General features: G+C 41.9%; 2 protein-coding genes across 3 annotated transcripts in view; one reads left to right on the top strand and one right to left on the bottom strand.

The window, feature by feature from the left end:
* Positions 1–10,099, top strand: part of LOC107737557 (sterile alpha motif domain-containing protein 11-like) — a 61,054-nt gene extending 50,955 nt beyond the window's left edge. Inside the window, exons 8-13 of one of the 2 annotated variants that reach the window (XM_016549073.1) lie at positions 3,683–3,798; positions 4,448–4,526; positions 4,732–5,456; positions 6,557–6,633; positions 7,117–7,227; positions 8,347–10,099. In XM_016549073.1, coding sequence (XP_016404559.1) covers positions 3,683–3,798; positions 4,448–4,526; positions 4,732–5,456; positions 6,557–6,633; positions 7,117–7,227; positions 8,347–8,589 — 1,351 coding nt within the window. In that variant the 3' untranslated portion in view covers positions 8,590–10,099. Of the gene's footprint in view, positions 1–3,682; positions 3,799–4,447; positions 4,527–4,731; positions 5,457–6,556; positions 6,682–7,116; positions 7,228–8,346 lie in introns of both variants that reach the window. The other variant, XM_016549072.1, reaches the window with a different exon arrangement.
* Positions 10,100–11,499: 1,400 nt separating this feature from the next.
* Positions 11,500–15,814, bottom strand: part of LOC107737559 (nucleolar complex protein 2 homolog) — a 31,940-nt gene continuing 27,625 nt past the window's right edge. Inside the window, exons 18-19 of the mRNA XM_016549074.1 lie at positions 12,043–12,156; positions 11,500–11,877 (exon numbers count right to left, since the gene is read on the bottom strand). Coding sequence (XP_016404560.1) covers positions 11,747–11,877; positions 12,043–12,156 — 245 coding nt within the window. The 3' untranslated portion in view covers positions 11,500–11,746. The remainder of the gene's footprint in view (positions 11,878–12,042; positions 12,157–15,814) is intronic.

Below are 15,814 nucleotides of genomic sequence, written 5' to 3'. Positions count from 1 at the left end.
CCTGAATTTTTGGGTGGGCTAAAAGCTTTTAGCACAGACCGTGTGACATTGCAAACCCTCTAAAGCATTGACAGAGAGTTGACCAGGCTAAAACGGTGAGCCGGAAGCCATTCCTCAAGCTCACCTTTCTATCGACTCTCCATAATTGATTATCTGACGCCCATTAGTGGCTATTGTTAAAAACAAATCTTTACCAAGATCAATAGTCCTGCAGCCACGGCCGGCCATTTGTCTGGTTTTAAATGGCAGATTGCATTTAGGGATTCTGCAAGGCAAATCCTAATGTGTTTGGCATGTGGGGCAGCACAAGCAACAGACAGTGGTCTGGGGTGGGGGGCGGTGGGTGAGCAAGAGCCTTATGCATTTTAATGTGCTTCCTGTGCAAATGTGTTCCCGCCTCAAGTCAAGGCGAGGCGGGCACGGTGCGGCAAGCGGCTAATCCCCCGGCTCCTCTCATTAAGGGCCATCCTGTCAGCTCCGCTCTACTTTTCTCTCTCTTTTTCTCTTCTGACCAGTTTGGTGCTCTGCCTCCGCCTTTACACACACACACACAAATACACACACACATATACACACACACATATGCACAACACTCCACACAGCCATTGCTTTCAGGCAGGGAGCGACGCCGCTGCCACTCTGACAGGTCGTCACACATGAGCGAACACAAGTGACGTCTACTTGCCCTACCGCCAGTTAGGTTGCGAGAGAGCTAGAGAGAGATCGACAGATAGAGAAAAGGAGAGACGGGGCAGGGTGGAGGAACAGAGGCTGTTCTCAAAAGATGTAGAGGTAATTAAGCCAGTAAACTGAGAAGCAGTCAGTGTACTGGAAATAAATTTAACACATTTTTAAAGCTGCCTTGTGCAATTTCTTTTAATGTTAAAATACTTCCCTCTATCTCTACTTAAAGGGATGGTTCACCCAAAATTTAAAATACTGTCATCATTTACTTAATGCGTTTCAAATCTGTATTATTTTTTTAAATCTGTGAAACACAAAAGAAGATATTCTAAAGAATGAAAGTAAATGGGGTAGTAACACTGAGACATTTTTAAATATATCAATATCATTTTAATTCTATCTGTGAGAGAATTTTTAATTTTTGGGTGAAACTCTTTATTGCACAGAGAAAAGGTAACTTCATTTTCGCAACGTCATCTGGTGCCACTAGTCAAACACTGCAGCTTTTAAATTTACATTTTTAATATTATATGTGAGAATACACATTAAAGCAGAATCATAGTCCCTGCTATCCGCCATATCGCTCAGTTTCTTCCTTGCTCTCTACCCCATTTTTCTTTTTCTGTGGGCCAAAGACCCAGAGTGAAACGGTTAATGCTTGCCTCATTCCAAAATTGCTTCCTATAAAAGGAGAAGCACGTCTGCCGGTCACGTCTCCCCATGATTACAGCTAATTACTATCGAGCGGACGCTTCGCGGCCCCAGTCATGCAGCTTTAATTGACCGTTATTCATCTGTGGGCCGCGCAGGGCGGCGCAGAGTTTGGCAGGCCTGGCCAGCGCCGCCCGGGCTAATTGTGAGGCCTGAGGGATTAGGCCAGGTGATTACACACTTCACAGTGTAATTACATAAGCATGGCTGGGCTGCCGGCCCGACTCCCGGCCCCAAGGTCACGCGCTGCCTTCTTCCAGATTAATTGGAGCTGCCACAGAAGTGCGAGGCACCGGCGGAAAGCGGTTATACGATTAGCATTAACATTTCAACAGCCGCCCGATCGATCGATGATTTCCCCCCTCTGTGTCTCTCCACACCCTTCTCCACCCCTCCGTCCACACACACACACACACACTCATTCCATGTCTCCCTCTGTTTTTTAGATTTCTTCTTTGTGTTTGCTCAAAGAAGACACGCAAGGGCTATTTAGCTACGAAATAATGTAAAACCTAAGTAGAGGACAGCAAAATGTGACTTCTCTCCTCATTTCTAATGTTTTTTTTTTGTTGTTTTTCGTCTCTTCTGTTTGGATGTTTATGTGTTTGTGTTGCGTTGCGTTGCTCAGTCTCTCTCCCCCTGGAGCAAGCGTTGCTCAGTCACAAGTACAAAGCAACCGCGCTGTTCTTTCGCTTGCTTTAGGCGCGTTGGGTTTCATTTATATTTATGCATGTGTGAGCGTGTGTTTTGGGGTGCTCAGTGAAGAGTTGCTGTAAATGGAGGGGCTTGCATTGGCAGAGGAGCAGTAAAAAGCTTTAAAAAGACACTGCAGGATCTGCCTGGATTTCAACACCTTGTCACTAGCAGTCATAGAACACGTCTTCATATTTTCCCCCTCCTTCCTTTTCTCTCCTTACCCCTCCTCTCGTTTTCTTCTCCCCCGCCAGGGCTCAATAAAGGCGGCCGCTGTATTGTATACGAACAGCCTGTGTTCTCCGCCTGTACAAAAGGAAAAAAATATAATTGAGGCTACGCGACACGCCACTTTTTTATTGGCTGAATACAGCAGAGAGAGACAGGAAGAGGAGGGGGATGTATGCATGTGTGTTGGGGTGGAAGAGGAAGAACTGTGTTAATTAGTGGGTTCTTCAGCCTGTAGCCCGGGCGAGGCTAGGGGGCCGCCCCAGCTGTCGGAGTATGACATGCTCTTATTGTGCATTCAGGCCTCATTACCAGAGTGGCAGGGCCACAGAAGCGCGGTAGAGCAAGAGGGAGGGAGAGAGAGCGAGGAGATGATGGAGGTTGTTGTGGTGGTGGTGGGGGGTGGGGGGCAAGGATACAAACAGTGCCACTGTCCGCAGCGTGACAGGACTGATGATGGGCTACGGTGGCTCGCGTGCACCGGGGGGAGCGATAAAAATAACCAATGGAAGAGAACGCAGCATTACCATGACACCACATAGCCATATTGTACTAGACGTTGGAAACCTGTATTGTTAGTACATTGCACCACCACATTGCAGTAACAGATTGTTGGCAACCTGTTAATTACCATAATGTTGTATAACTGTGTACCTCCTTAAAAAACCTGAATCATTACCATAACGCCACATGAACATATTAAACTGTTAGAAATCTGTATTGTTAGCATACCACAGCACAACTAAAACAGACTGTTTAAATCCTGTATCATTACCATAACACCGTACAGCTGTGCCTGACTTAAAAAACCTGAATCATTACCATTCCACCACACAGCCGTATTAGACTGTTGGAAATCTATATCATTAACAGTCTGGTACAGATGTAAATTGTTATGGTAAAGAACCTGTATCATTACCATACTGCCGCAGTTGTACCAAACTGTTAGATAAACCCTGTATCATTACCATAACACCACACAATAAGAAAGTGCATGTAAGTAACAATTTACTAAAGTCATCATGACATCAAAACAGACCCTGATTACTTACATGTACTTATACATGTTCTTTGTTTTATTTTGAGTGATTCATGTGTGTACGTTACTCCAAAGATCTTTGCAATCAAAATCAAAATTTCATATATTTTTGTCTCATTTTTTATTAAAAAGTAAAATGGGTTGTAAACACTGTTTCATGATGACTTTAAGCAGGTTGCTAAAGGTACACATCCCGTGCCAGTAAGAACAGCAACAGAATTTGCAAACATTGTACCAGTACTGTTGTAGTGCTAGGCATGTGCGATGGAGACATGTAGAAAAACAGCAGCAGTTGGTTAATAATGGTGTTTTTTTGTTTGTGTACAGAGACATATCGCACCCTCCTCCATTGCTGTCCCCGCAGAATGCTCCTCACATTGCTCTGGGGCCTCACCTGCGTCCCCCGTTCCTGGGCATGCCTTCTGCCCTCTGCCAAGCCCCAGGTGAGCTAGCTCTGCCAGATGTAACACACCCTCACATTAACTCCAAGCTCATTTAACCTGGGAGTTCCTTTAATGGGTTATGGGTTGTTTTCCACCCATATACACATTCAAGAAAGGTCTCTGATAAATCTATTTATATTTAGATTGGTCTCACATTTATAGTAGCCCCCAAAATAATTTACACATACTAAAAAATATACAATTGTCTTTGCATCATTTAACAAAATATCAACTTCTGTGTCATACAATAGCATTTAAATTAATAAAGCACAAGTGGACTTTTCAAACAATACTTGAGGTTTGTTAGGGTTGAAATTATACAGCAATAGATACTGATCAACATTAAGGCAAAGGAGACACTTTCTTGTGCTCAAACATTAGTGTAGCTATAGTCCATAGTTAATGTCATGAACTATACCGGACAACTGTGTGAATTTGAGAAGAGCTGACTTTGTATGTTCACTAAAAAGTACCTTGAGACCAGTTGGTTAAATGTAATTGCAAAAATGACTCAAAGCAAAAAAGTTTAGCATTATTTATTTGGAGCAACTGTATTGAACACTATGTTGAATAATGTGAACAATCTGTGAACACTAGATTTAAATTGTATACAGATAGATGTATTTCTTATTTTGCCATTGTCCTGTAGGTTATGGTTTCCTGCAGCCTGCTCAGGCAGAGATGTTCGCCCGTCAACAGGAGATTCTTCGTAAACAGAACCTTGCTAGGTAATGTTATAGAGCTAAACAGAGAAATGTCTGACTCTTATTAAAATTGATGTTTGAGCAACTGCTTGTACTATAGCAAAAGATAGAGTTAATTGATGATACTGTGTGGAATTTCATATTATTATGTAATAGTTGCAAGCTTTTCTCTGGAAATATTTATTTCCGAGTTGCAGCGTGCCTCTCTGATTGTGGATTGTTCCTCCAGGTTGGAAATGTCTGCTGAACTGTTGAGACAGAAGGAGTTAGAGAACCTCCACAGGCAGCGATTGCTGGCGGACCCGCTGGGCCTGCATCCTGGGCTCCCTGCAGAACACCCTGCCTTGCGGAGCCTGCACGAAATCCCAGAGGGCCACCCACTCCGAGAGGAGCTCAATCGCCGCAACGCCATGCTGGTTTTGCGGCACAACAACACCCCATTACTCTCCCTCAACCACCAGGGGGCAGCAGTAGGAACTTCCTCTAAAGACCTTAACAACAGGAAGAGCTTGAGGAAAGGAGGACCACTCAGAGTGGACCAACATGGGGGTTCATCTGAGACTAAAGAGATGCTTGGGGAGGGCTGTGCACGGGATGGAGAAATAGAGGGACAGGATGAAGACATGAAAGACTTTGAGAATGATGCAGAGGTTGGGGAAGACAGGCCTGAGAGGCTTTCCAAAGTTGACGGACATGGTCTCGGTTCAGGTGTGTGCCAAGGCAAGGATGTAACTAAGACTAGTGAAGCGGTGAAAGAGCTGGGGGAGGGGTCAGGGAGGCTCAGTGCTCCTTGTAGCTCCACTGGCCAAGAGTCACCAACCCACCACCTCTTCACATCAGGACTGAGCAAGAGTGAGGCCAAATACCTGCCACCAGGAATCCCACCCTTACCCACCTTGCCTGGACAAGCTCTGCACTTCACCTTTCCATACACCAGCCCTTACTTTCACACCGGTGAGTTTACAGGTCTTTAAAATTCAGATAACAAAACCCAATCACATCCAATGAGAGATACTGCATTTTAGAGACATTTAGGGACAGTTTTCATATACAAAAGCCTCCAATTCCAGTTCAGCAAACTCACCCGATGCACTCCTTTTTTTAAAACGAACATACACAGCACTAGTGTTAGTGACACCATATGCCTGCTCCTCAACTTTAACTATCTGTAAAATCTAGAGTTCAAATAGTATTCCTTACAGACAGACAGACAGAAAGAGTGAGCGAGAGAGTTAGAGAAACTGAGAAATTGAGCCCAGAGTGCAAGCAAGCCCAGAGCAAGTTTTAATGGAAAATGAGTCTCCTAATGAGGAAGTGACCAACTCAGAGAGAAGCTGAGCTAACCCTCCTCAGGCATTCTAGCAAATACTGAACATGCAACATACAAAAAGATTTTGGCTCACACACAAAAATGCACCAGTATACCAACATACAAGTCTCATTGTACCATTGATAGGATGAGACAGAAAGCGAACAAGCACACAAATACGACTTCTTAAAAGATAGTTCCAAAAACCAAAATTCTGTCACTGTTTACCATAACATGCAGGTTTTTCTTGTCCCTATAAATCTATGTGTATGGCATTCACAGCTGTCAGGCTTTATAAAAAACACCAACACCAACAAAAAATACTATGAAGTACCATGAAAGAAGTCAGGAACATACATTTGGGGTTGTTCCTCAAACAAAGTTACTTTCACAACACGACAAAATTGTGTGGTAAAAATTTTTTTCAAGAGAGATCAACACATTAAAGAAGCATATAAGGTTTAGCCCAGCATTAATACAGTATCTAGTTAAAGGCTAGTAGCTGAAGTGTTTGTCCCCACCTAGCTTGAATAAGTGCAGAGCAACCGTAGCCATCTGAAACGCATTACCTGCTCCAGCTGAGAGACCTCCCCCAGGAAGGGGCCCTGTCGCTGACATTTACTAAACTCTGTAATAGGCAGGGTCAATAACAGAGCGGTGTGTAGGCGCAAGCGTCCGTGTAAGGGGACAGGAGGCCTTCTGTCTCTAATGATTTCTTCTTCCTCTCGGCCCGGTGGGCCCATAGGCGCCATGGGAGCTCTTTTCGTGGACGGAGAAGAGGCGGGAGCAGCCGAGGACATCAGCAAGTGGAGTGTGGAGGAGGTGTGCAGCTTCATCAGCAGCCTAGCAGGCTGTGGGGAGTATACACAGGTGAGGACAAGAGCAGGAGCAGAGCATTGGACGCCTCCTCTCCTCCCCCTGCCTTTAACAGGGGCTACTGGAGACATACAGTACAGCACAGAATGAAGATCATGTGCTGCAATTCGTAGACGAGAACATTAGACCAGAATAGCTTGATTTAGATGTTTCTAGAGCGTACTTTAAAAAGTTAGAAGGCCGCTCTGCGCTGCTCTTATCTTTCTCACTCACAGCTCTGTCTCACACATCTCACCACACTGGATGTCACTTTGTCGCATGCGCAACGCATCACCAAAACCCCACTGTCGACCAGTGTACCTCATTTCACTGCAGATGCCGAGTGTGCATGAGCCTCCCTGTGGAATGAGAGTCACGTGAATTGCGTGCATGTGGAGTGAGTTGGTGCATGTTCATCAACATCAGCTGAAGCCAAATCATCTCTTTCAGGTCTTCAGAGAGCAGGTCATCGACGGCGAGACTCTGCCACTGCTGACGGAAGACCACCTGCTCAACAACATGGGATTGAAACTAGGACCTGCCCTCAAGATCCGCTCTCAGGTAAAAAAATTACCTGCTGTATCAGGGGTGTCAAATCCTGCTCCTGGAGCGCCATTGTCCTGCAGATTTTATGCAGACCTTACTTCAACACACCTCTCTGTCAAGTAATCCTGAGAACTTGATTAGCTGATTCAGGTGTGTTTAAATAGCTGTAAATAGGGCATAGCCAAACACTACAGGACAATAGTTCTCCAGGAGCAGGACTGTACAAGTTGCAATAATAGTGGGCAGGTATACCTTAGAGAAAGGGTGGGCAACTCTGTCCTCACTGCCCTGCAGAATTTAACTCCAACCCTAATCAAACGCACATGAACAAGCTAATCAAGATCTTAAGAATTACAGGTGAGTTTGATCAGGGTTGGAGCTAAACTCTGCCGAACAGAGGCATCCCAATGGCCAGAGTTGCCCATCCCTGCCATAGAGCAAGGGTGTCCTATCTTGCTTTTTGAGGGCCACCTTCCTGAGTTTAGCTTCAACCCTAATTAAACACAACCGAACAAGCTAATCAGGGTCTTCAGGATCACTTAAAACATCTGAGCATGTGCAATGGATAAGATTGGATCTAAACTTTGCACTGAAGTGGCCCACCAGGAGCAGGAGACTACACTACTGGCATAGAGTCTCCAAATTTGGTTCCCCCAGTAACTGCGAACAGTACCTGGGGGCCCACAAGATGGTCTGTAATACATAAAGCAGATTAGAACTTCTGGCTAGAAGATATTTGTAATTTTTACACCTGTGGGGCAACTTTCGTAACCTTGCCCACAGCCCCATTAACCTATAGCAGGGATAGGCAATTTTGGTCCTAGAGAGTTTAGCTCCAACCCTAATCAAACACACCAGAACAAGCTAATTAATGTCTTCAGGATTACTAAGGCTATAAGCAAAGTGAGTTTTTTTTTTTCAGACTTTCTAGGACTGAACTTGCCTACCCCTGACCTATAAATAGGACCACTTCTTTTGTCTTTGTTTCTTCATGTGTAATCACAATTCTGCATTCATTAATCTAAGCAGACATGAAAGCAATCATCTTGTATCACTGGAACTGTACATCCTTGTGCACTTCCTGTTGGGTGTACAGTGTGAGAAGTAACGCTGGCATGTGGCTGCTTTCCTCAGGTGGCGCGACGTATTGGCAGAATATTCTACATGACCAGCTTCCCGCTGGCCCTCCCGCTGCCGCCATCTGCTCTGCGCCCCACGGACAGAGACCCCCTGCCCACCGAGACCCGCCCTCCTTCTACCGGCAGCACTTCCTCCCCATTCAGCGTGCCCCCTCCTGCCTGCCGCGCCTCCCCCAAACAGGAGGACGGAAACCCCTCCTCAGCGGGAGCTTACGACTCCACTAAACCTCCCTCGTAGAATTGGCCATTAAAACTCTTGACTGCTTCTCCATATGGCAGAGGCAGTGCTTCAGGGAGGAGGTAAAATCTGAGAGAGAGGGCATGAAGGGGGCCCTCTTTGAACTATTCTTTCCTTCCTCTTACCCCCTCTACCCCCCCCTCCCGAAATAAAAAGCAAACTTGAGGACCTTTATGCAGAGGCACTTAATCTTTTTAGGAAAAGTGTGGAGAAATGTGCAGAAAGACGAGAGACACTGATGAAACGACACGGGCTAAAACAGCTCCACCCCTCGCAGCGGCTGTATGGAAGCCAAAATCCAAAGATGTGCAAATAGGGACTTGGGGACGAGACAGGAAGCGTTAAGAGTGTGCGAGAGATGAACGTGAGCAGACAGCTGCTCTTAAACGGCATGCCAGAAGGAAGGGAGACGCATCCAGTGAACGTACACATACGACATTCTTTTGTGTCAGATGTTGTAGGAAAGCAACATTCGCTGCGATGAACTCTTGTGGTACCTAACATTCTCGGGGACGGGTGAACTTCGAAAGAGACGCTATCTTTTTTTGCTTTCACGCCAACTTCTCCTCCAACTTCCAGCCGTTTTAAATTCTCTGGAGTTGGTTTCCCTTCGAAAGACTAAATCCTCCAAAGAGGAGTAAATATAAGAACAGGATGGAACTCATTTGCAGTCTTGACCAGTGCAACTATGCATTCCACAGTCCAAAACCAAAGATGGATGGATGTGGAATTTTCAAACGAGATCTAGCATTGATCTCACCAGTGACGAAACAAGGTACACATACAGGGCGCCGTACTAAAGGAAGTGAAATGGAAAAGGACCTCAAAAAGAGAGATGTGTAAAGCACTTAGACTTCCTGTGACCAAAAGACAAAGCAATGGCCCAAACTCTCACCCGACCAACATCTGGGCCCGTTTTAGTTTCACGACCCCGCGAGAAAAAGAGCATTAGGGAAGGATGGACATCCCTCCCGATGCCTGTCCATAGATGGATTAATGCCATTGTGAGGTCACACTTACTGCTGTGGGAAATACATGTTATCCTGAATTGTACAGAAACATGCTCAAGATGAGAATATACTGAAGATGAAATAAGTGGTACGCTTTGTTAAATGTAGTTGCACGAGTTAAAAATCTTTATTACATTTTTGACTGGCTGACTCGGTGGTACTTTTGTTCATCTTTTTCTGTTTGCTGTGTATTCCAGTTGTAATAATCATGAGCCCCAATCTTAAATGCCACTTCAGCATATAAATGAGAGGAAAAAAATATTTATAGGAATTTGTTTGCTGTAGTTAGAGCAACAAAATATTAAATTGTCCTTAAATTGATCCCAAAGAACAATACTTTTCACTTTGTTGCAGGGAAATGGAAGGCACAAAGCTCTTTATGCAAATCTTTGAAATGTTTTTTCTTTTTAAATATGTAAGCAATTAATTAAAATATTCTCTAGATTTCCCATCAATGTTTTGTCTTCATCCTATTTTTCTATTCTCTGCTGGGTGAAATAAATCCTATTGCAAACTTACAGATGCGCTCTCCTCTTATTTTCTTTGAGTAATATGTTTATTTCCAAACTCCTCCACAGTAGGGCAGGGAGTGGTAGCCCCAGCGGACGGTAAATCCCCTGGTTAGGGGAGGGAGCATGTGGAGGGGTGGGGCAGGGTTCAGGTCAACAACAGCTGTCAGAGCGTCAGGTTCAGTCACAGAACAGGGCCCCTGTGGCCCCCACCTAACCCAAAGAACAACTGACTCTCAGGGACGTCCACCATCCGCCCCTTAAAAAAATCGTTTTACTACACCCGTGACTGTCAGCGCCAGGTGCTGCATGTGATAGACTGTGCTCCGAGTGATAGACGAGTAAACCTGTTACCCAGACTCGCGCAAACACAGGCATGATGCGTGCGGCAGCTCTAGTGCAAACTGAATTTACTCTAATGCAGCCCAGCTGACGTTCAGTCACGGTGGCCTGAATTTAACGTTGCTTGACGTTCCGAACAGCACCTCAAGCTGGGAGTGATGGAAAGAACAGAACGCAAAATATGTATGCTCACACTCCCATTATGCAACAGGATAGATGCTTCAGCCATAAACACCAGCTGTTACACCCAGTTGTGAGCATAAGAGAGGATGATTTTAAAAAGGAATAAAATGATGTTACCATTTACTGACCCTTTAAGGTGTTCTAAACCTTTGACTTTCATAAAACACAAAAATAGAATGTCTTGGACATGTTTTTCCTTGCAATTACAGTGAATGTGGACATTAAAAAGGATGCAGAAACTCTAAAGTTTTTATGATGTGTCCTCATATTCAGAGTCTTCTGATGTCTTATGTTAGGTTTGAGACAGACCTAAATTAGTCATCATCTGTGAATAGTTTTTCTCTCCAGTGAACCGTACCATATAAGTTGATTTCAAGAATGAGATCAGGCTAATTCCTAAACAAATCTTGTGAACTGGAAGAAACAACTCGAGTCAAAAAAAATTGTTAAAAGTAAATGAGGACAAATTTCATTTTTTGACTATTCTAGTATAGTTGTCGTTCTTAACCAATTTCCCACAGCACCACTAGAGCTGTGTGGAGTGCTGGCAGCTTAAACGCTGCTTTAAAACACTTTGAAAATGCCAAGCGGTTTCAGAAAGTGACGTGAAAGCACTGAAGGGGAGAGATGTTTTGGCGAGAGAACAGGCTGCTCTCTGTTTTCGTCTCTTCCTCTCTCCCCACCTGGGCAGCACAGCTTGGCAGTGGATGATACGAGCGTTTGGCAGCCTGGTGCTCAGGGCTGACCCCGTGCCTCCACCTCCCGCCTCTGGCCTACCCATTCACCACCTCTAAACACAAGCAGTGCCCTCGGCACAATGCAACATCTCCAAATACTGAGCTGAAAAAGTTTTAAAACAAAGTTCAGAGTTTTAATAAGGTCTTTTTAATTTGACAACCTTATGAAATGTTAGATTAATTTGTTTTGTTTCACACTTTATAAAATACATACAATTAAAAAACCTTAATTACTACAACAGGGGCTGTACATGGCTCTTAAAGGAACAGTTCACCAAAAAAACATTTAATTTCTTGGTGAGCTATTGCTTTAATAACAGTATAAATCATGTTTGGATGTGAAATAGAAATGACCCTCTGATGTAACACTGTGACTTTAGTCCTGATCAGAGAGCTCCAGGTCCTCAACCATATCTTCATCTCCCTCAGCCACCTCCTTCAGCTCTGTGCTCAACATCTTCTTTGGTGCTTTGCCTTTAGAAGACGAGGGCTTCTTCTGATCACCATCTGAGACAATGACAAAAATGGGGAAAAGATAAATGGCATGCTACCTACTTGAAAAATATAATGAGCAGAATTATGTTGAAAACATACAGAAGATTTCTCAGACATAGTGAATATCTAACCCTAAACAAAGCCAATCCTAGCTCTTTACAGAAACATATAAATCACCTGAATCATCCTCCTCCAAGTCATCTACATCCTCTTCATCATCATCATCATCATCGCTCAGGTCTGAGAGGTCCTCAAGGCCTTCATCATCCTCATCAGAGTCACCCTTTTCCTCTGTAAAAAAAAAACAAACAAAAAAAGTTCACAAGCTCTAATCCAAATGGTCTTACAAGTGATCTTACTGATACTGAGGTAAGGTGAATAGGTTGATTAAATTGCCATTTTAAAGTCAACATGAAATCAAAATTCATTGGTGCATGTTAATCCAAAGAAATACGTTTGACTTCATCATTTTAAACCTACAAAATTAGTGATGGCCTAACATTCGAAATTACTGACAGAAATGGTGATGTTTAATTAGTGCTTCTCCGATGGTGCATTTGACTGTCAAGAGTCTTTCATATACACACAACATGTATAAACTACAGCTGGTAATCATGTCGGCTGTGTGGATGCAAGATAGATTGACAATATTAATTTCTTGATTAAAAAAAAAAAAAAGTTATTTTTGATGAACCATTATCAGTTCTTAAATCCCAAGATCAATCTTTTAGTCTATGCTTTTTTCAGTTGTTTTTAGTTTTCAAAATTTACTAGCACGTCTTCCACCTTATAATTACAAAATTCAATTTTATAAGAATTCAAACAAATGTTATTCTGACACTCTTTAAAGTGGTGTTAAAGACAGCTTTATCTGCCTCAGTTAAATTGGCACATGAACGGATCATCTCTTTCACTTCATTCCTAGTTGAAGCACAAAATAAACATGAATGAACAAAAAAAAAAAAAAAAAAAAAAAAAAAAAAAAATAATTAAGATAAAAAACATTTAGAAAAGATACAGAATAACGTACTGAAATGTATCATGGGTGATGTAATCACTCAACCAGTATTTCAACCATGGAAAGTTGTCAATAAAACAGCTTGTAAATAAATGTCACAATGTTACATTTACCTCAGGAAAGCCGTTTCAAGTCCATAAAGCTTGATAGTTCGAGAGAGAAAAAACTCTCGAGGAGCATTCTGCTAAATAGATGTACTATATTACATATTCATTATATTTATACTTTACCTGTTAGAGAGGTCTTTATTATTTAATGTATGTTTAAATAAATCTGTCATGTTATTACAAACACTGTTTAAATGTTTATATTTCAACAGCAAATTTAAGCAGAAACATTATTACATCATTAAAAAGTTAAGAACATTAAAAACTGCCTTATTTGCTATTTAAATGTTTGCATTCAACTCAGTTTTTATCTGAGTGTTGATTTTTTTTATTGTGAACTATTATATAATATTAAACTATTAAACTGTTATTTTCAGTTTGGGTTTTGCTGAATTAAATCTTTAATTTTGGTGTTTCAGTTTAAAAAATGGTGCCTCTATTTAAAATATAAAGACTTGGTCTGCCTCTAAAATGTCTTTTGACTTGTTATATTTACTTTTCATGAGTAAGTGAATACTCATAGTTATAACGTAACATTTAACTTTTAAGACAATCTATACACAAACTCCCAGTAAACACACTCAACAGAAAGAGTTTGCTTGATTCTAGTGGAAGCGTTCGTCTAGAGACTAGACTACACCTCAGCTGACCTACCCATGCTGCTCACGCATAGGTTACTATTTACATGACAAAAGTAGAGGCTAGCTTCTGACGGCAATTTAGCCTCGCTAATCCAGAGGTGTGTGTGGGAGTGTCTCGTGCTCTCTGAAGAGGATGGGGTTGAAATCCCTGAGCTTTGAAGTAGGATTTGATTAGATGCTGCCTGGGAGGTGAATGGCAGCACAGACACCTCCCCAGCCAGGCACCCTCCACCCTAATTACCCAGCACACACTGGAGCCGGCCAGAGGGGGAGCCGAGCTTAACACCAGGCGCACACCTTGCTGCTGAGACGAGCCTCATGCATCTTAATATAACCGGCGACCGGCTGACCGGAGAGTTCAGAGAGAGTACAGAAAGTCCACCAGGAGCACGAGGCAAAGACTTTAATGACTGCCTGTGGGCTGATCAATACTGTGAAAATGTAAGACGGGAAAAAAAAAAAAATCAAAAGACACAATCTACATGTTGCTCTGAGCTCTGAAAACAGCCATGACACAGAAACACTGAAGATGAGGGTGTTTACAAAATCTCCACTTTAAGATGGAGAAAGCTCCAGCCAAGTCTTTGAGAACGTGGAAGGCATTAAACGATCTGGCACACAGTAGCGACAACAAAATAACAAACACGACTCAAGAATATTAACGGGCCTAAAGCAGACCAACCCAGCAGGTAGTGAAACACACCAAAACTTCAGAGACAAACAAACTAGAAGTTGGGAAAAGTAATCAGACTACCTCAAAATAGTGACAAACGAATACAGCACATTAATTGGACAATACTGGGCCAACCTGAGTTTACTCCAATGAGAATATCAACTTGTCAATAATTCAAATGATGGAAACTTGAGATTAAGATTGAATCAAAAAAAAAAAAGAGAACCTTTTGCAATCTGTTTCTGCCTTTCCAACTGTGGTGGATAAACTATTAATTTTAAAAGTGAACAGAATCAATGATCGGGGTCAGTAAGATTTTTAAATGTTGAAAGAAGTCTGTTATGCTCACAAAGGCGATATTTATTTGATCAAAGATACAGTAAAAATTGATTTAGTTAAATATGAATGAATAACGCTTTGTTTTTAAGATATCCTAAATAAATCTTTAATTTGAATAATTATTAAAATAATTGTAATATATTTAAGTTGTATTAATGTGATGGCAAAGCTGTCTTTTTCCAGTCTTTAGTGTCACATGTTCCTTCAGAAATCATTCTAATATGCTGATTTGGTGCACAAGAAATATTTCTTATTATAATCTATGTTGAAAACAGTTGTGCTGATCAATATTTTCTGAAAACCATGATACAATTTTTTCAGTACTGATTGATGAATAAACATTTTAAAAGAACAGCATTTACATGAAATATTTTTTGTAACATTTTTTATTTACTGTACTTTTGATCAATGTGTGCCCTTACTGAACAAAAGAAGTAATTTCTTTAAAAAAAAAATTATTAGAATTAGAATTTCTTAGATTTTTTAATTTGTGAAATAAAAAAAAATTTTTTTAATATATTTTAATTAATTTTTTTATTTATTAAAAAACCTCCCGCAATATATAATAATATTACTAAAAGGGTATATTACTACTATTATATATATATATATATATATATATCCTCAAACTCCAAACAAACTCCAGCACAACCAGTCACAGTCAGATCCTGTAATAGCCAGTTCAGGGTACGGATATGTAAATATTGTTATGTCATGTGAATGCACAATGACTTTATAAATAACAGTCTCTTCCTTCCACTTCCACCCTCATCCTTTCCTACCCTCTTTCTCACTACAGCGACAACTCCTAGGGTCACACCAGCCACTTACACTAAAATCTCTGCCATGTGACCGCCATAAAACCAACTGCAGAAGTAAAAATCTCTTAATCAAAAGTTTAGAAAAGGGAAATATATTTGTTGGTTTGATAAAGGAGTAAAACAGAACAACAAATCAACAACAAAAAAGGGCTTTCTGTTTGACAATATGTAACTGAGACCACAAATGAATATATTAGAGGTCATGTGACTGTATTCCTCGGGTCTAAGCGCTGGAGGTATGGGGCCAGTTAAGCCATGTGGTGAAGGAGCGGCCACTAACATCTTTCCTAGAGAATGTTTTGAATTACAAACCCCCACTGGGATCCAAGCATGCAAAAAAAAAAAAAAGC

Source organism: Sinocyclocheilus rhinocerous, unplaced genomic scaffold, assembly GCF_001515625.1.
Source record: "Sinocyclocheilus rhinocerous isolate Xijiao unplaced genomic scaffold, SAMN03320098_v1.1 scaffold72, whole genome shotgun sequence".
Taxonomy (NCBI): Eukaryota; Metazoa; Chordata; class Actinopteri; order Cypriniformes; family Cyprinidae; genus Sinocyclocheilus; species Sinocyclocheilus rhinocerous.
The sequence above is the reverse complement of the archived record's forward strand: the minus strand, read 5'-3'. Positions and strand labels throughout refer to the sequence as shown.